The sequence below is a fragment of the Micropterus salmoides genome, unplaced genomic scaffold (assembly GCF_014851395.1).
Source record: "Micropterus salmoides isolate LMB-PRFRI ecotype aquatic unplaced genomic scaffold, ASM1485139v1 Ms_hic_scaffold_15, whole genome shotgun sequence".
Classification (NCBI taxonomy): Eukaryota; Metazoa; Chordata; class Actinopteri; order Centrarchiformes; family Centrarchidae; genus Micropterus; species Micropterus salmoides.
Genome location: NW_024040596.1, coordinates 24,030,152 through 24,051,450, shown reverse-complemented (window position 1 = coordinate 24,051,450; position 21,299 = coordinate 24,030,152). Strand labels below are relative to the sequence as shown.

The following is a 21,299-nucleotide window of genomic DNA, read 5'->3' as shown; positions in this document are numbered from 1 at the left end:
TTAGTGTGTGCTTTAGAAAGACTCAGACCTCAGTGTTATCTGAAGGTTATTGTGCTCAGAATGAAACATTGCAATGTTTTTCTTAAATAAATAAAATATTTTCCCTTTTAATTATATAAATGAACAACAAATAAATTAACAAAACAATAAATATTACCCCACAAAAAAACATTTTTGAAACATGTAAAATGGAACAGGACCTGAAATGGATGGATTACATATGTTTGTTATATGGTGTTGATGGGTTTTGCAGAAGGTTCTCAAACTCATGGAAACACACAGTGCAGTCAAAAATATTAGGATAGCGATATTTTTTAAAATAATTGTTTTGGCTCTGAAGTTGACTGGGACTTTAAGACTTTAAATGCGTTTTAGGTTGTTGACATCCATATTGGGTGAACACTAAAGAACTCGTAGACCTTTTACGCTTGGGAGGAACACTATTTCCAAAAAGATCTATAAATTCTACACAAGTCATCAGATATGAATGTAAACACATTCAAATTAAAGTTGAATGTCAGAACTTTATAGGCTCATTGTGATAGTTTCATTCATTTCAAATTCATTGTGCTGGAGTACAGAGCCAAAACTGCACTGTAACCAGCTTTGTGTAAAACATTATTTGCATTCATTCCAATGTATATACATATTCCTCTGTTAAAAATATATGTATAATAATTTACCTTTAAGAAATCAGCGGTCAGCCTTTCTGTTTTCCAAGCAAAGTTATTCAGATGTAAGGCAAAGATGACCGATCTGATAGGTAAACACATCTCACTCCTACACTCGGAAGTGGAAATAACACCGGTCCCTCATTGATGCCCATGAAAAATAAAAATCTTTATCCTGTAACGTTTGTGTTTTTGTTGCTGAAGAGGTGAGTTTAAAATGTTTTGGTTTTGTGGTTAAACTTTGTGCTCTTGCCTTTCAAAAGGTGACAAGAGAGCAAATGTTCCCGACAGTGCAGTGAAGACAGAGGGTAGAAGCAGCTACTCTGGCAGCAGGTCATCTCCCAGCTCTTCATCTGCAAAGTCGTCGTCCTCCACGCGTCTCTTGGCTCCCGTCTTTGGTCTCTCCATCTGAGGCCCAAGTGGGTCCACATAAGACGCATCTACACGAGAGGCACAGAGGTTTTACTTGTTATGAAATGTCGTGGCCCCGTTTTCTGATAACAACCAATCTTGTCTCCAAGAGCTATTTTATTTAACCAGGAAGTCCCTTGAGATTGAAATCTATTTTCCAAGGGAGACCTGGCTAACACAGCACAACAGTTAAGTAGAAAAAAAACAAAAAACACAAGAGACAGGGAATGTGGAGATAATGAAGATAATGAAGATAATGTGCAGCACACAGTTTATAATTCATGTTACTGGGTGGAAGTCCATTTAAGAAAGTCCATTTTGTTTGAGTTACTCTTAAAACTTAAAATAAATCAAAAATTAAGTAGTGGTGGTTTCATGATTGTATTTATTTGAATATGCTATTGAGAATGTCATTGTTTCTGTATTAGACCTGCTGTATTTAAGCCTGTGGCAAACAACATATGTACCATAAATAAAGGGAAGTGAAGATTTGGACCTCGTGTGTAAGTATAAGCTGGTAAACCATAATTAATATATTTTTTTAAACAATAAAAACTTCAGTAGAAAATGTAGTTTTTGGTTCCTCTTGTAGGTTCCAGACCTTCTTTAAGATGCTGTTAGCCTCCTACGTTTAGGAAAAGTTACTCGTCAATTCACAATCATTTTTTAAGAGCGTCTTCAGTTACCATGTTTTTGGGGAACACCTCTTAAACTTCAGAAAGTTCGAAAGACAGAATTTACGACCATCTTAACCTTAAGAGGCTTTTGGGAAACGAGGCTTTGATCGGTCTATGAAGAATTTCACTCATCCAGGTAGTAGGTAATCTTTAAGTACTCTGCCAAAGGGAAAATGAGTTTGCCATTTAGTTTTTCCTTTTAAGATGAAGAAAATAGATAAGTATGCAGATTGTGTGTTCTCTAGCTGTCTCTTAGTTGTCACTGTAAGAGCCGTTTGTTTTTTAAATCTGCGATTGACCATAAGAAGACAAAGTATTTTCTTCTCCTTGTTATGAAGTATTGTTGGCAACTTTCCATTTGAGCGACTTGAAATGGCAACAAGAGCTGCAGACTCTGCATGAAATGGTTATGTGACTGTCAAAAATACATACTAGACAATATATGATTGGCGGTCGAGGTGTCAGTGAACCTCAAGAACACAAAAGACAAAAAAAGAGAACAAGTTTGACAACTTATATTATGTAATTAATTACAGAGGGATAGAGAGGTTTCCTCACCTATTTCTTTTGGGCTGCTGGCCTCGTAGGGCTCATTGGAACCAGGAAGTGACCTCATCTTGGCACTCAGCCGCTCTCCTTTAGTGCTGTTGCTGCTGTGTCCACTGTCTGCACAAAACACACATGCAGACACTCAGAATGTGCAAATGTACTGAATTATGACCTTTTTAAAAGCATCAGTCATAACCATAATCATTTGTTCTGATACAGTTAAAAATGTTTCTCAAAGCTATTTTGCTTGGGTTTAGTGAGAGACGTTTTACCTTGTGTGCATTTGTGGCTTGCATGTGTTTAGATGTGTGTGTGCAGGGCTCATTTTGGATTTCAAAACTAATTTACACAATGTAGGCTGCAAACTAAGCCATTCAATTATTCAGCAGAAGAACATTTGTCCCCAAAATGAATTTATCAACAGCTGACCAACTCCCTGTGTTCATATCACTGTTGTACGTGATGACTCTTGGCAGCCTTTCCATTTCAAATCCAACTAGATGAACTCAAAATTGCACTGAGGTCAAACTGAAAGTGAGTGTGCTTTTCTCACATTCTCAAAAGTCAACATGGTGGAGATGTGACATTTTTGTGTATCACAGTAGATTCCAACCATTTTTTTTTGACACACCCTCACAGCACACATCATGCTCCAAATGTATTGAACTTGTAGTGGCAGTAGTTGAATTTATCCTTTACATTTAGCCAGCTACAGTCATTTTCACATCTCTGCGTGCTTGTTAAATTGTTTTGTGGGAGGTGTGTTCTGTGCAGTTTGATTATTGTAGCTGGTAGTTTATTGGTACCTGTAACAAGAAATATGCTAAAGATCAGTATCACACCAATTTAAACATTCATTTTCCCCCTTAAACACAAATTTGTGGGGTATGGGTTTTTTTCTCCCCTCAGCATCATAGCTACTATTTTTTTTTCAAATTAGCTGAGCTACTGAACTGACTGAGCAGTTACAAGATACCATTTATCAACCAAACTGTAACAGGTTAATATCCCTGCAACAGTATTGCATCCTACTAGACTGCCTTTAAGCAAGACGCTGAATAACAGCACCAGCTCTCCTTATCATCTTAGACACAGAGCTGGTAACTCTTCAGATGTGATGAATATGTTGGGAGAATGTGTGTGTGTGTTCCAGGCTCAGATGACAGGCTAACAGAGCGCTCTAGTGAGCTGAAGGACAGACATGATTACAGACAGCAGGAGCACACATCTGGCTGCCAGGTAGCCTTGGAAACTGTTGCAAGCAAAAAGGCAGAAAGCTGAAAAACAGGAGGGAGGAGGAGGCCTGATATTCTACCTTCCCTCACAATCCCAAACATCTCACACAAGGCCTCACAAATTGCTGGCAAACTGAAAGCTCTGCTGGAAAATTAACTTTTTTTTTCTCCTTAGTTTTTCTTTTCTTGGATGATCTCTGGCATTTCTTTTTTATAATACACAACAGAGAGACACAGAAAAGGGGGATGACAGGTTAGAAGTCAAAATTAATCATGTGTAACAGTTTCCACAATTTGTATGTTTTATACGCCTCCACAGCACAAATGGCTATAACATTTGGCGAGGGTTTGAAAGAGACATTGATCTGTATCGATGAGTCAACTTATTGGCTTTTGCAACTCATTTTCCTTCAAACTTATTTGGAAAAACACTTTGAACACTAGTAGATCACAAAAGGGTCAAATATAAAGACAATACTGACTGACTAACGGCTGCTTCATGATAGCAGTGAAATACTACCCTGAATTTGTTGACTTATGTACACAGAGAGAACAGAAACACAACAGTTAAGAGAAAAAAACAAGTTCAAAAGCAAATACTGTAAGAAAAATGTTGGACCCTGGACCTCTCTCTTGCTCTGTGACAATGGTTTTTACCAGTATCAAAGAATGACGCATGTAAAAATGTGTGAGAAAAAAGAAACTCAGCCTTGACACACTCAGTGTACATTGCTGAAAATACGCAGACTTTACAGAAAAGAGGGAAAACTCTCAGGTGCACTAGAGGTTTTCTCAAATATCTGAAAAGAGGTTTGGCCAAATCACTCCCTCCTCCTCAGTGCAAACACAGACTGCAGTCCAACATCACAGCTTCCTGTCACAAGATTTCTGGACCAGTTTCAGGTGTTTTGACCATAAAACTATACTTAGGTTTCATAACGTATGTTTATCTTGGTAAAAACCATTGTAACCACTCACTTCTGCTGCGTCCCTTTGCAGTACTTCACTCAGATGGTTTTTAATAGTAAAAATGATTTTCATTCATTTTCTCGCACAGTACAATTGGGCACTTGCAGTACTTTTAATTTTAAGACACTTGTATTAAGCCAGTGGTGTTATGTTGTGCGTGTGTTTTTCATATTGGAATGTGGCTCCTTAAAGAGAAAGCCCACCCAAATTATAGAAATCACTGGACTGTATGATACTGCTCTGACTACAACATTTTAAAAGCAATAAAATGTAACTTTGTGGCCCTGCGATGGATTGGCAACCTGTCCAGGGTGTACCCCGCCTTTCACCCGATGTCAGCTGGGATTGGCTCCAGCCCGCCCACGACCCTGTACGCAGGATAAGCGGTTGACGATGGATGGATGAAAATGTTACTTCTCCATAGTACAAAATGTATGTGCAGAGAGTTTGTGATTTATTGCCAATAGTAATTTAGCTGATCACGAATAAAGGTTGTCAATTCTTCAAAATGGAAACTAATGCGGAAATTTTAAAAAATACTTGTGTTGCTGCAACGACACAAGGAGGAGTTTTTCATCAGCTCATTTGAGAGGAGGGAGAAAAATAAAAGAGTTATCTCTAACTGATTTAAGTTATTTTAAAAGACAGGTAACACTCCTGTGCAGTAAATAGAAAATACTCAGTTTAATTCTTGAGCAGTTTAAGATTGCTCTTGGTGGCAAAAAATACTTTCCAATATTTCCACCTGCAGGCTTCACTTATGATACACTTATGCCATTGATAATCTTACATACCTCTCCCTGAGTCCAACAGTGGACTGAGTTGTTTAGACTCAGATTGAGATACTGACCAGCAAAGAAGAAGAAGCAGGGTGAGAATACAAATGAAGCCGGAAAAGCCAGAGAAACAGACCGGCAGGAAGACAAAAAGGAAAGAAACATTACAGAGTTGGACTGGAAATCGTTGCACACAGATACAGAACACTAGCATGTGTAATAAGAGCTAATGAGAACTCATTTTTGGCATTTTATAACTTCCGTTCGCTCACCTGCTTTAACATCCATATCTGGTGTGCAGTAAGGAAGTAAGAAAAAGGTCTGAGGTTCAGTTAAACATCTTAAAAGTGTGAAAACCAATGTTGAAGGATACAAAGGATTGAGCATGTTAGATGATGCTGAAAAGCTTCTCTTTAAACAGATCCAGTTATAGCTCAGGCAGTACGAAACAAAATGGAAGAGGAAACGCACACAAGTTTGAGGATTTCTGATCTAATTTATCGCAACACAGGGGAATGATGGAAGTCTTGGCAGGGTGCAGCAACAGGCACATTAACAGGTGCGAGAGAGAGAGAGAAAAAAACACACACACACACACACACACACACACACACACACACACACACACCACCTTTTTTTTTTTTTTAAACTATACTACAGGACGACATTCAGCTGCACAAGAGAGAAAAGCTGGGTCTTGTTATAGATTTTGGCAACTCTCTAGTTTGTCTGGATTGCATTTGAGATATGCTGATGAGCCAGCTTTCCAGTGTTGGAGCCAGTCTAGATATGTGTCTGTATTTGTTGTGGATCTGTAGTGAAGGAGTGCTAAAACTCTGGAAGTTTGTCTTCTCTGGTGTCATCTGTGGCTTTAGGCTCTTTGTTTGTTCAGGACTCCTATACATTCTTATTCTACAAAAAGATGTGAGGCTACATATTCTTTCCACATCTTTCCAGTGTTTGTCTCCAAAAATGTTATGGGTAGGATGCAGGAATTCAGTCAACTAAGGAGGACCGTTAATCTGACCCAGAAAGGGCTTCGACCAGTTAAGTGACCCATTTGGGACTAGATTGGGAGATACAGCTACACAACAGTTCCTTTTATGGACTTAAAAATAAATGTACTTGTAACAGAACATGACTACAGCCCTCTACTCTAGTCAGGACTCAGTGGAGTGTATAGAGGTATACCCATAATGCTGGCCTTCTTGGGAGAGGTGAGGACAGGTGTGGAGACGCCTGCTGCTCAGCAGCATGTGTGAGCAAAGGATAGAAGAGAGAGGAAAGTGATGACATCCAAAAAAAAATAAAAATACAAAAAAAGACTGAAAATGAGGGTGGGCTAAACAGTATTGATTAAAGGTGCTAAATTCTAATCAAAACTACCTGCGAAGATTTCCTGAGCCTTTAAACTCAGTCTGGTTCTGGTGCTTACAATAAACCTTTCCACAATATTCTTATTTTTTGAGATGTACCAGTATATACCTATATATATATAGGATATTATTTTACTCATGCTGGTAGGGACTTGCATATACGTACAGTACGGTGTTACAAAATGGCAAATGTTATGTTCAGGGCCTCTTCTAGACAATTTCCACATCTACACACAGTAGGAACTTTGTATGTAATGGTGACTACTGACTCACCAGCACTCCCGGCGCTGCCCTCTCTGCCTTCTCTCCGACCCCTGGCACTGCCCTCCCGCCCTGACTTAACCCTCTGCAGGAAGAGAGAAAGAGGGACAAAGAATGAAGAAATTAAGATTCAATTGCAGACAAAGACATAAATAATCAAACACAGAATTCTAAAGAATTTGGTAAAAAAAAAAATAAAAAAAAAAAAGCATAAAATAAAACAAAAAAACATGGACTCCAAACAAACAAGCAGAGACCAAACCAACACCATCTAGCAAGCAGCTAAGCAGAAACATTTAAATAAAAAGTGGAATTTTACATAAATAAATGAAGAAAAAAAACATAAGTAAAAGTATAAATGTGAAAATCTAGAAGGGGAGACATTTGCATAAACACCACAGCATCTCATTCATCATTTCACACACACTATGCAGTTATATTAACAGGATCAGTAGTTTTTTGCAGTTTTGGGATTAATGAGTCAACCCTCTGGCTCTGTCTCTCTGTCAGCCTGTAGGATTGTTTCTCTGCTCTAACAGTGTCTCTGGGTTGATTTAAGAGCAGCTGGTTGTGATTTGTTCCTGGCTTCATGGGACCAACACACACAGCTCTGTTACTCTGAGTCTCGCCTTCTTCTTGACTGACCCGAGACCACTTCCAGTTTTGTGGATCACAGGCCGTGTGGACCTTAGGTTTGGGAGCCACCATAAATACTAGTTATTGCATCCTTCAAGGTAAAGATGTAATGCAGAATTAATTTAAAGGATGTGATACATGGGACGGTCAGCTTTTATTCAGAGCTGAATGAAGTAAAAATAATAACAGAATATTCCTGTGATCTTGGAATTACCACTTGAAGGGGATTTCCACTGATTTCACAAGTGTTTACAGGTCTTGGGATGTACTACAGCACATGTGAATAAAAGTTGTATAAAGCCTTTTGTGGTTCCATAGGAAGCTGCATGAAGTTTGTTAAGTGTCCTCAAGAGATTTGAGCTTGAGACTACAAGCTTGGAAATTACTTCTTTTTGTGTTACTTTCTAAAACGTTAGAATGAAGTGAGGTTACCAGACCTCTGCAGCCTGCTCCTCATATCTGCTTTAGGCCAGCAGCTCGAGGCTACATTAGCAGCTTCTAGTTTAACACACCCCAATCTCTGACAGAACTCACAATGATAGAGATGTATTGTGGGTTTTGACAAGGAAGAAGAACGCATGGAATAAAAAAAATAAAATAAAAAGATACTTGATGGTTCTACTGCACCGATTTTGATCATTTCATTGTGAATCCTACAAGGTTTAATCGGTGGAGTACTCTTAAGACAAAAATCATAAGAAAAGAAAATAGGAATAGAGAAGAAAAATAAACTAGGATATTAATTTGGATTTTGTTGATGCAGGTCTTGCAGGATAATTCCCAGGATGTACAGATTAACATATGAACCAATCTGATGCATGAGTCTCCAGTTATTCTGGGTTTGCTAAAACAAAACCAGTTACCTAATCCATTCAGATGTCTCAGGCAGCACTGAACAACCCAAACAAACTGCATGTAGCATCAGATCTGTGAACAAACACCACCCTTTTTAAATGACCCAGTATTAGTGTCAGCAAGGTGTTGAACAGCTGTATCGCACCTGCTCGCCTCAGAACATGGCTTGATTTGTGGAAAATCAATAGAAGAGAAAAACAGCTGTTTTTCAAGCATTCCTGGAGAACATGTGCACATTCTCAATCAGCGTGTTCTTGTACAGGAACAGACAACAGGGCGCCAAGACATTGGTGAGGAAAAGATGATTAATGAAAGCTCACAAAAAGCCTGCAATATGACAAGCAGTTAATTTATGAGGCTGCATAATGTTAATGTTATTCAGATACATTACCTCATTTGAATGTTATATTATTAAACAAGGCTGCTTGTATAACGTTAGTTCAAATAAATCTCAAGTCAACATACTGGAGGTTTCAAGTTACACATTAAACACACTGAACCATTAGTGAGTTATATCTTTAGATGCATTTGCGCTCTTAAATTCACTGTCAATTAAACACTGTGCGCAGTGCTGTGGCATCTTCTCTCTCAGGTTTTCTGATAATGAAGTTCGAGTTTGGTATCTGCACTTCTTGTAGTTTTCCATGTTTATTCAGCAATGTTAGTTATCGATGTTCCTACTAACTACCCCACCTCTCCTTCTGTTTATTCCAAACAAACTAATGTAAAATACATACCTTTCAGTGTGCCATATTATTCCCCAAGAAAGAGCGACCATACACTGTGTACAAATAATGACAACTGTCTACAGGTTAAATTGTTAAGGTGTGACAGCCCAGAGACACACACCTGTTCTCTGATCTCCTTCATCTTCTCCACCTTCTTCAGCTTGGTGGCATATTCTTGGACTTCCTTCAATCCCATGTCTGTGCACAGCCTCACCAAGAAACGCAGGCCTGGACAAACACACACAGTTATTATTTTCTTTACACTCTGACCAGTGAATCATCTGCTGTTGGTCAAGAGTTTTGTTGAAAATGAAGTAACAGACAGGATGAATTACATTCCACATTTTCCGGAAACTTGCGGTGAATGTCTTTATACGTTTCCAGAGCTTTCTGGTAGTTTCCTGTAAAGAAAAAAAGAAAATAATGCAACTTCACAGCTTTAATGGACTCATTGCTAGTTCAAATCAACAAACACTGGGTAAGTCAGTTGTTCTGAAACTGTAAAGTGCACAGCTTTTCGTATTTACTGTTACTTACCCACTCACAGTCAGTGAAGTCAAAACTAAATATATTATCAAATATTCTATCAATTTCATATATATGTCAACTAAATGACAATGCATCACTGCTTATGGACATCTACTTTTCTCTAATCTGGTTTTCAGTGTCAAAAGTCAAGAACCGAAGAACATTCTCACCACTTCTTCTGTAGCAGCTTGCCACCATTAGTTGCCACTTCACCTGGGTTGGTCTGAGAAACACAGCAGAAAGATTTCCAGTCAGTGTGAATGCAAAACACTATACTGAACGCAAAATCTATACTGAATCGAGCTGGAAGGCAAGCAAAACCTAACCATCTGTTTACCATCTTTTAGTTTAGAACATCTTCACATTTGATGAAAGACTAAGTCAACAATCAAAACAAGATAAAATAAAAATCATTCAGAAATGTGGTTTAACAAGTTTTTTCAAGCTGATATAACAACAAAAAACAAACACTACATTTTCTGGCATTATATTGGAACTGCTGAAATTATCATCAATTTAACACAGATCTATTTGGTATGTTACTTATCATGCCATTTCTATCCATGTAGTACTATAACTAGTGATAACTCACTGTATGAGTGTAGCTCTTTCAAAGTACTGAATGGCCTTCTCACAGAACTGTGTCTCAATGTAGTAAGCCCCGAGCCATTCAATCACATCGATGTTGGAGGGGAAGTACCTGAAGGACTGGACAGCAACACAAAGCCAACCACATTAGACCGCCTAAAAGATAGCTAATGCTGAAATATTAAAGTAATCAATTTGCCTGTAAACAGAAAAATATTCAGTTATGCTTCTTGTACCTCGTAGTAGTACTGGAAAGCCTGGGACTTGTCGCCCTCGCCATCATGCAGCTCTCCCAGTTTGGCCAGTGCCCGGGGGTCAGTGGGAGTTACGCTGATGACCTGCATCAGCCACTCGATTGCCTGTTGGGGATCTTCCAGAAGCTCATAGATGAAGCCAGTGAGTCAAGGACCAATAGATGCTCACATGGGAATGGATAGAGATGCAAGTTTGAATCCCTAAATGAACACCTTCCCAACAACATCTTCTAAAGGTACAATTGTTTGAAGCAGTTAGCACACGTGTAACACACAGACACATGTAACATATCGAACTTATTAGTAGGATACAGGTTGGCCAGCTGGTACATGACTTGGGCACTGTTCCTCAGAATAGCATGGAGCTTCAGGAAGCAGTCCAGAGCCTCTTCTAGACGATTCAGTCTCTTATAGGTTAGACCTGGTACAAGTGGAACGGGGTCAAAAACTGTCAATCGACTTATGTACTTTGGATCCATAGCCAATCCGAAGGCTGACAATATAACAAGTTCCCACAGATATTTTCATGGAAAAAGGTGACACATGAAGCCTTTACAGTGTACTTGACTTTACAGTAAGCAGACATTTTGAACCTAACTGCTTTTCCAAACTAGTCATGATCTAAACTCTAATGGTTGAAACATAGTGAAGCACAAACAGAGCTTAAATTGAACACTTAGATTCCCTATCAGCTATTACAGCTGAGAGAGAGATCTGAGAGAGAGAGAGATCGAGAGATCTCTATCTATCGGATGCCACTCCTTGTGGCATACACACAAAGACAGCTCAGTGTTTAAAATGACCAAGCAGACACCCATGCCTCACATACAGACTAAAAGGAAGACTTCACCATAGGCTGTCCATGGAGTTGTAAAATGATTGTTCCCAGATGTTTCTTGCATTATAAGAGGGAGCGTTATCTTGTTCAAAGTCTCTTCGACCATTTATGATAGTCATGAATCGATGTGCGCTTCATGTTAAGGGTACTATACTATAAATCAATGTCTGCATTATACACCACTATAGTGTATCATGAAAACGTTACCCAGGTTGTAGAGGGCCTCAGTGCAGGAGGAATCATTCCTCAGTGCTTCTTTGTAGAACTCTGCAGCCTTTTCATAGTCTTGCTTGACAAACACCGTGTTGCCTTTGTTGATAAGTGCTGCCGGGTTGTAGCGATCAGCGTTCATGGCAAGGTCAGCATATCGGTCAGCCTGGTCATAGTCCTTCTCCTGTAACAGTTGGAAGATGAGAATGGAAGTACCTGACTGGTAGCATGGTGGTACAGAGAATAGGGGCTATGATTCAGCCATCCTTACAACAGGAATGTTTATCTTCAAATATTTCATCTAATTAAGGAATCGGGCTTCTAAGGGAAATCCTACCCAATCTCTTTTATGTGTATTAACTGAGAGCCTTTTGATTAGTCAATGAGAGGATCTTACCAGGAAGTAGAGGAAAGAGAGGTTGGTGGCTGCAGCACTCTTCACTCTGCTGTCCTTCTTCTCAAATGTCTTCAGAGTTTCCACCGCCTGATGACACATAATAAGGGTAATCTATTTGCACTAGTTTTACTAAACATGTGCACAGCAATACTATATAAGTTATTTACAAGCAGATTTCCCCAGTATGTAACACACCTACAAACATAAAAAACAACATTCTTAAAATGCGATCTGAAGCTTTTGGTGTTTAGTATAATTTATGCTGAGCCATCAGGCCTTCAATAAATATTCTTCATATCAGCAAATATCAGAATCTGTGAAGGTGTAATTAAACTAAAAACTATAGCATATAAAGCAGACCCATAAAGGAACCACCACAAACCACAAAGTAAATCCAAACATTACAATTCAAAGACTTAAAAAAAAAAAAAAGATGACTGCAGGATGTAACCATCTGAACTTTTGATAAACGGATTAATGAGCTTTATATCTCAGACAGTCTTTTTATTTGCCTGTTATGCCACTGTAGGCACATTATATACTGGGGAGATTTTTCAACAGTATTAGTGTGTAAAATGTTAGCATTTTGACAAACCACCAGCTAGGCTACAGCTGCACTGATGTTGCAGAATACACCACCACCACAGTCATGTTGAGTATGAAAGCACTACACACATGCATCAGATGTATATGGAGCTCTAAAGTGTTCAATAGAGAATAAGTAAATATGAAATAAATAAGACACAATTAAATTATGGAAATATATAAATAAAATGTGTACTTAAGAAACTCAAGTCATGTTATTTCATCCTCATTATTTAACAGATTATTGCCGCTTTTTCAGAGGTCTGCTTTTATTTCATAATGGCATTTTCCCACAGTAACACTTGTATTTCATGCCACTTTTTATTTCATAATGTCACTTTTCATGACAGTGGTGTACTCACTGCCCTCTCACCTTTGAGCTAATCACATGTCCCCTGATAGAGGCTGCTGCTGTAAAATCCTATTTGTAGTTAGAATAATGTTGTTCTAGTTAACTGGCTAAATTTGCCAAGAGCTGTTGGGCTTGGCAGCTTAAGAGAGGCTGGGGACATATGATTGGCTAAAAGGTGAGAGGGTAGTGACAACACCACTGTCATGAAAAGTGATGTTATTAAATAGAATGTGTCATTATGAAAAATGTCATAATGAAATAAAAACAAACTTTTGAAAAATGACATTTTGAAACAGTCTATAATGAAATTAAAAGCTACAATTCAATATGAGTATAAAAATAATAAAATAAAAAATGAATTAAAAAATAAAATGAATTATGAAATCATTTCATATTAATGAGCTGAATTTTGGTGATTTCTTTGATTTATACATTGTAGACAATTTATTCATATGATTATTTATTTAGAAAAGGTTTTCATTTTTTTTTTATGTTAAACATTTGGGGTTCCATAGGTATAAAGTCTGTTAGTACAAAAACTATTGGCAACTGCAGTTTTATATTATTGGAAAAAGTGTTGATAAAGTAGTACTGTTAGCCACAGAGCAGCTTCACTGGCAAAGCTGCAGTTCCTTGAGAGCTCCGAGGTATATTGGTAAAGAAGAAACTTTTCTAATTTCCTTTTTGAACCAAGACTGGTTTTCAGGTTATAAACCAATGACTTCGTCTCTAATTTCTCTCTCTTGGCAGAAAATGCTTTTTTTTTTTAGTAGTAACATATCAGGAACACAATCTAAATGTTAACGTGGAAACAGAAGGCACACATACCTCAATCTTAGGCATGCAGATGGGAAGGAAACAAGACAAAAGCAAGAGAGAATGGAGGGCAATGAGAAGGGGAAAATTTGATTGTGATGCTGCACATAGCTGATCAGCCTTAGCCTGAGTAAACTGACACATAAACAACGCTGGCCAATAACTGTATGGAAACACAACGTTGTAAAAAAATAAAAATAAAAAGATGGGAAAAAACTGTTAAAAACTGACAAAGACCAGATCATCCAAGTTACATAGTGTATGTTTAAGGGAAATACCACTCACTTTAAAAATGTATAAATCTAACTGCTACTCCGATACAGTATTTTTGAGCTTTAATGAGAATATCTTTTCAGATTCAGAAATAATTATAGCACCACATAATTATATGTTCTATTTCTGCAAAATCATTCTCTACTGTACTGGCTGATATGTTTGCAATTATATAACATATAACCAATATTTTAATTTTAACATGAAATGTTTGGTTGGAACATGTTCTCAAATATTCTAATACAGAGGTCTATTACAAAGCGGCAAATACTCAGACTGGATGCTGAGTTACTCTACTCAACTGTGCTTCTATGGCAACAACCCCAAACTATAGGGGTGAGATCCCTAAATTGAGTGGTATTCCCCTTTAAACTGTTGAGCCAAACAGTCACCTGGTTGAAGTCCTTCTGCCTAAGGTAGGTGATGGCTTTGTTTATCTCTAGATCGTTGGCAAGCTCAACATACTGAGAACTCTTCACCATGTCCACACACCTAAAAACAAAACAAACAACCATATATGCACAGTATAACGCTTTATGTATCATTTCACATCATTTGATGGTCGCTGCAAATAGCATGCATATTTATGTATTATCCAAATTTGCCCAATAAGCCAGGTGTGTGTGAAATGTAGTCAAGGCTGCAGTTGGATTTTGTTTGCTAATAATATGTCTCAGTGTTAAGTCACATTTTAATCTGTGGCTGATTAAAGGTTTGTGATTCTACCTCTTTAGTGGCTTGAAATTGTGCTAAACAAATCTCAACTGCAGTCACCTACAGTTACTAGAGTGACCTAACTGGGTGGAAAATCCAATTGTACAATTATATCAAAAGGAAGACATCAAATAACATCCCTGTTGTTTTGATTTTTAGTCCCTAAACGGAATTTACTTTAGAATTTTAACCACTCATTTATGGAGATAATGACTAATATTGTCAGCTATCTGTAATTAAATCTACGTATCAGTTACCACCTTGAAAATCATGTTTTTGTGTTTTTGAGTCCCTCAAAAGACAGTCATGGAGCAGTCCCAATATATTTTATGCCCTCTAGTGTTAATATGTTAAGATGAAAAAACATATTTAAACAGAAACAAACCAGTCAAATCCAGTAGCAAAAGAAGTCTCAATGGCCGGAGCGATGAGCTTGGCTGAGGTCATGATGAACTTCTCAGCCAGGACTTTTCTATGTACAGTACACAAAGGAAAACAACAGTAATTCAGAAATAAATGGTACAAAACGTGAATATTAAAATAACAGTGTGCTTTGTATTTAAAAATGCAGTGTTCTGGTGTTTTGGTATTGAAGAAAACATGTCAGTGGCTTGTAAGGTCAAGAATATCATCAGGTTTTGCTGAAGACAAGTGTGTGTTTTTGTTGTGTGAGATTTTTTGTTACAGATCTCTCTCCATCTGGTGAAGTTTGTCGTTCTTAATGGCCTCGATGACCATATTTGAGCTAGCGTCATCCTGAGAAAGATGACAGGACAATGTTGACATTAAGATGTTACAAGAACCACATTTAGCACTTTCTTATAAATATAAGTATTATGTACAGGGGCTATAGAGACCTACATAAGAATAAGGAGTCATTTCCTAACTTTGGTTATTCTTGGTCGATGTAAGGTTAGAGGACACAAAAGGGAATTTCCTTGCAGTCATCAAGAGAGTGCAATCTTATTCAGCTCATAATCAGCAGCACAGATCTTGAAAATACTGAATTACAAGGGACATATGTGTTTAGCCTAAAAAGATGACTGAATAATTAGCATGAGCACTGATAGCCATTATAGCTGGAAAGCTATAAAGAGCTCTTACTACAGAAACTTCATGGACAGATGACCCACAGAGCAAGACTTTGCAAGAAAGGTATTTATAAATAAACATAGCATATTATTGTAACTCACATTAGATGGGATGTACTTGTCTTCATCATCGATTCCCAGAGGAACAGAGATGAGCTTCTGAAAGGCCTTCTTCATCCTTTCCCTATCACCAATGGCATAGTAGCAAAGAATAAGGTTGAAGCCCGTCTTGATGTTGGGGCTCTCACTCATGATGTGCTCAAAAGACGTTATGGCATCGGAGTATTGGCCCATACGGACAAAGACCACGCCGATATTCTGCATGATCTTGATCCTCATTTCCTTGTGAGCGTTGGAGATCTGATCTAATGCCATTCGGTAGAACTTGATGGCTTTGGGGTAGTTCTTCTGTTTGACATAGATGTTTGCCATATTAACCTTCAGCCGGCCTGGAGGAGCAGCACAGAGGTAGTTTGAAGGAAAACCACAGCAAAAGTACAACTGGTACAACAAATAATATAGTACAAGTCAAGTTGTTTGGTCGTCATCTACTAATCAGACGGTCTTGGTTCAAGCCCCTGCTCCTCCAGTCTGCATGTCAAAGTATTTTTGGGCATTGCCTGGCAGCCACTCCCATCAGTGTGTGTCAATGGGTGAATGTGACATTGGAGCAAAGCACTGGTCGGAAGACTAGAAAGGCGCTGTATCTGTGCAGTCCATTCACCATTTACTATTTCTGTCAGTCACCTGGTGATATTTCAACTATTGGTGGAGACACAACAAGACAGTGACACAAGAAATGCTACCTATTGATTGATTGATCTTAAGACAAACAGGCAAAGACTCTGTTCCATGTCATGTTTATACTTCTCATAAAAAGCTATATTATGTGCTAGTTGTGTGTGCAATATGCAGTTGTATACTAAAACTACTAAGTTATTGAGGATGTTGTTGCCATTATAATTTGTACTTCATCACTGCACTTTCAGACCAGAATGACAGTAAGGCATATCCTCTTTTTCTTAATTTTATATCCATAATTAAAACATGGGATTTCCTGTCCTGCCTGCATAATTAGTAGATGCACATGGTTTAAACATATCTGTAATGAATATGAAGCAGAGTGGTCTTCTCACCTGCGTTACTGAACATCTTGTTCTTCACAATGACCTGGTAGCTGTTTAGGGCCTCTGGGTACATTTCATTGTTAGCATACTGGTTGGCAAGGTTGAGCAAAACCTAGTAATGACAGAAAAATCCAGTATTTCTAAATGAATTAATGGAAAAAAAACAATTAGGTCAGGACCTAAAATTGAATTTGCCATCTGTGAGCTGTGCCTACATAGCTGAGTGATTAAGTCAACTTCCTCAGATAAGAAATAAATAAAATAAATAAGTAAGAAAGAATAAATTACAACATTTCATCACTGCATAGCTCCTCAAAACAGTATTTTCTGTATAATAACATAGCTAATATGAAAAATATAGGGCATTTTTTCCTTAAGTAACAAATAAATACAGGCTCAAGGAGTGGGTTTTCCAAAAGGTGGTACTTTAGCTTCTGAGGCATGTCATATCAGAGTGTAGGAAGTAAATGCTCAATCATTTCATTTACAGCCACTGGAACAACCACATATCCATATATATAACCATATATTGATTTATAGCAACTTTACTTACAGAGTAGGTGAGGTCTAAATTGATGTGTTCTGCATTGCCAGACTGTTCCCTCTGTCTCACCAGGGCTCTCTCCTTCCTCCCTGCCTCTTTGGCTTTTTCAAGAGCCTGTAGAAACACATCACATGCACACTTACAATACATACAGAGCACATACAGTAAGTAGGCATGCACATCATACATTATTACTAATCAGTATGTTAAATAATGAGAGTGTCTGACCAGTTGTAAGGCTCCAATGCTCTGTGCCATGCAGCTCTCTTCTATCAGGTCATTAACTTTCTTCTCCAGGATCTTGATCTTCTCCTCAGGCCTGCAAGACCACAAACACAGCAATGTGTGATAATGTTGCTTGAAAACACGAGCCTTTCTCCACCTGCTTCACAAGACATGGTTGTTTGGAGATCATTTAGTAATAACGAAAACATTAGAAGAGTGCTGGAAATCTTTCCCCTCTTCTCAGATTTAAATATATAGTGGAGAGAATTCAAATTTGTCCTAATACATAATACCACTTGTGAAATCAGTGCAGAGACTCTGGAAAACATCCATGAATATACTGAATTTATCAGTTTGTTCTAATGCAAAAAATAATATATTTTTGACTATACATTATTATATATTATTTTGTTTAACTGTCGTTGTGTCATATTTATGCTTACACATTTTCTTTGGGTAAAAAGATTCTACAGTATTATGGCTGAATGTGTGTCTTTAGATCCTAATTTTAATAGATGGGATGCAGCTCCAACAAAACCTCTATACAGGTCTTTTCATCACACATTGCTACTAAGGGGAAAACATGAATCCTAGATGATGCACGGATAATCTTAGAAGAAACACTGAAACAGACAAATCAGTTTGAAAGGACAACTCACGTGTCCTCATTCTTGGCTTCAAGTGGAGGAGCGGGGCCTCTGGACTGGCCCAGAGGGTCAAAGTTTGAGCCTGCAAATACAAATCATACTAATTTTCAATGTAACAGAAATACTATGTTGTTTACATAATTGAAATCTGTCCACATGAATATACACGTAGAGGTTCATACTAATAAAAAAAGCTCCATTTCCTTGGGTAAATAATACTCCTGCTTCCTGCTGCTGTGCCATGCTGACATTGTCTCTCCACAACTATTTATATTCCAGAAGAATAACTTCCACAATGTAGACACAGTAAAAATGAGCAGCAACAGAATCACAAGCTCATCATGTGGTAATCCAAATCAATAGATAAGCAGCAAGAATGAATCACTAAAATAGCTAGAAATAGGCTATTTCTGTTTGTGACTGCCTTAAACTCACCACGGGTCAGGGAGGATGTGTAACCTGCTGCTCTGACAGCAGTCATTGGTCGGGCTGCTCCATCCTGTCACATTTTTATATGGTGAAAAACACAATATATAGTGATTTTTCTTCCCAAAAAATGTTGGTAAAAACCACCTGTAAAACCTATATTGGTCAAATTAAAATCACTACACATTATATAGTACTGACAACTATTACATAATAAAAACTATGTAGGACCTTAATTGCACACTTGAGTGTTCAATCCCGCTCACCTGCACAGCTCCAGTCATGGGTCTGCCCATTGAAGAGGCCATAGGTATACGAGACTTCATGAAAAAGTATAAGACAGGTGAGAATAATTTAGGTATTTTTTCTCTCTCACTCCCCATTTATTTTCATGTAGATCAAGATGAAAACAAATTTTCTATTTGAAAGTAGGTGTAAGAATATTTCCTTTCTTAACATTTTGTAAGTTTATTGTGCATCTCCCAGATGAAGCTATGGTGGGAGGCCTGACCTATACTAACGGACTATCACATTTTAAGGAACAAGGTGGTATTATGAGACAGGACAGGCCAGGCTAGCATGCTACCTTCACTAGATATCTCTACAACACACATAATGTCAGAACTGTTACATTATCAACTGAATGTGAAGACGTAAGTAAAAAAATAAAAAATAATTAAATTTTAATTTAAATTCTGGCGATATCTTACACATTGCACACTTTGATATGCTGAGTATTGTAACATATATTGCGATAGATTACCTTTATTTCAACTGCAAGTTCTGCCCCCCACAAAAACTGTCAACATCTGTCTTGTCTAATAAGATACCAATCCTGCCGACCATGACCTCAGTTGACCTTACCAGAAAAAAAACTCAGCACCATTTAGTGGCCTGAAAAAGCATTTGATTTTAATATTTTAGTATCAATTTTTTATGTTTTCAATAAGAATAATTGATATAATAAAATATTGATACTTGTCATCCATAAATCTATATATTACCACGCAAAAATATCAAGATGCTGTATCGTTTTTTACCCCACCCCTACCAGTGATTTCATCTGTGCAACAGACCTAGATAAACACATTTGATGTATTGTATAATTCATGTCATCTTTTGCAAAGTAATATGAAAAAAAGTCTGTTGAGACCAGAATGTTAGTCTGATGTGCTTATTCAATAAAAACCTTGAAAAGAAAAGCAGTGTGCGTCTGTGGGACTCTCCTTTTTTTTAACAAAATTACTTGTGCTGCAAGTGCTGTAAGTTTACAAATGAGGTCTTGCTCAAAATCTATCCATTGCATTGTACTTACTCCAAAGGAAGACGCTAAAGGCCGAGCTCCAATGGCAGTGCCAGGAAATCTGGCAGTCATCTGGAAAATTAAAGACATACAATATTTTCATGAGTATTAACAAGTGTGCAATCTGGACATAATTTATCCTCCCTCTGAATATCTTTCTCTAACACACTATCATACATGTCATTTACACTGGGGACATGTCCCCACCCCTTTTTGAAATGGCTGATTTTTTCCTCATCACTTTTTCAAAGTATTTTTTAAAAATGTTGTGAAAATAGCTTGCAACAAGAAAAGGTTAAATAACAAATGAAAATGCTTTTGGAAAAGTTTTTCTCCACAATAAGAAAACATGCAATGCAATGTTAATATAAAAGAAACAAATGTGCATTGTCACAAAAACGTAACTTCAGCTAAAGAAAACAAGCTGCTGATTACTCTATTATATTCTGTTATATTTTGAATTGTCACCTGCCTTTATATAAATAAAGATGTTTCCCCCATAAATAGGTTCTCCACAATGCAGAAAATTAAGTGTTTAATGCTCAAAACTTTCAGGGGGACGACCCCCACTCGTTTATTTCAGCATTTAATATTTCTTCAAAATATTGTTAAAATATCTTCTCGTCTCTCCTGAGCTAAGTGGATCTTCACTCACACCCCTAATCTGAACTCTCACCAACACTTTTCCACACAAAGTGACGGCCTTACACACTATAGTCGGTACTCACCGGAGGTCTTCTTCCATGACTGGTCCTCACTGCTTGCTGGAAGCCCACATCATTCTCCAACTCCTTGAAATTGGTCAACAATTTATTCTTTAACGTTACATACCCACTGTCCACGCAAAAGTAGGCGTTGTACCCACACAAGCAAATTCCTCTTCAGCTCATATCGTAAAGCTCTAAGTTATTTGTATGCTTGTTAGCTGAAACTTACACTTGGATGCAAGCGGCTTTGAGCTAACTAATCAGCTGCCAACTTCAGAGCTAAGTATAACTCACCTCGGAGTCAAATGTTGGATTATAGTCGTTGTAACCCGAATAAATATCATCCTCCTCCACAGCCAGATGCACGTTTTCCATTTCTCCTTCTCTGGGGAGGTGGTGTAACGAAATGCTCATGAATACGGGAAAACAAACCTTTATCTTTGCGAGCGAAGATAGTTTTGTTGTCGTTTAGGATTCAATCCCACAATTCAACGCGGCGTGGGTGGGACAGTTTTCATTTACAAACCTCT

The 21,299-nt window shown here is 37.8% G+C and overlaps 1 protein-coding gene across 4 annotated transcripts; it reads right to left on the bottom strand.

Annotated features, from left to right (window-relative positions):
* Nucleotides 1-87: 87 nt before the first annotated feature.
* On the bottom strand, nucleotides 88-21,248 carry ift88 (intraflagellar transport 88 homolog). Of its 4 annotated transcripts, XM_038721170.1 has the most exons (26): nucleotides 21,064-21,248; nucleotides 20,791-20,853; nucleotides 20,075-20,134; nucleotides 19,026-19,079; nucleotides 18,769-18,832; nucleotides 18,346-18,415; nucleotides 17,690-17,780; nucleotides 17,471-17,575; nucleotides 16,927-17,029; nucleotides 15,893-16,239; nucleotides 15,385-15,455; nucleotides 15,085-15,171; nucleotides 14,378-14,477; nucleotides 13,725-13,730; nucleotides 11,960-12,046; nucleotides 11,560-11,746; nucleotides 10,827-10,935; nucleotides 10,497-10,647; nucleotides 10,265-10,380; nucleotides 9,843-9,895; nucleotides 9,480-9,545; nucleotides 9,266-9,372; nucleotides 6,938-7,010; nucleotides 6,480-6,530; nucleotides 2,318-2,425; nucleotides 88-1,111 (listed from the first exon to the last, which is right to left on the bottom strand). In XM_038721170.1, the coding sequence occupies exons 1-26, from the start codon at nucleotides 21,181-21,183 to the stop codon at nucleotides 990-992; spliced, it is 2,571 nt and encodes an 856-aa protein (XP_038577098.1). In that variant the 5' UTR covers nucleotides 21,184-21,248; the 3' UTR covers nucleotides 88-989. The 4 variants fall into 4 exon arrangements, with proteins under 4 accessions (XP_038577098.1, XP_038577100.1, XP_038577099.1 ...); XM_038721172.1 differs by lacking the exon at nucleotides 6,480-6,530; XM_038721171.1 differs by lacking the exon at nucleotides 13,725-13,730.
* Nucleotides 21,249-21,299: the final 51 nt, after the last annotated feature.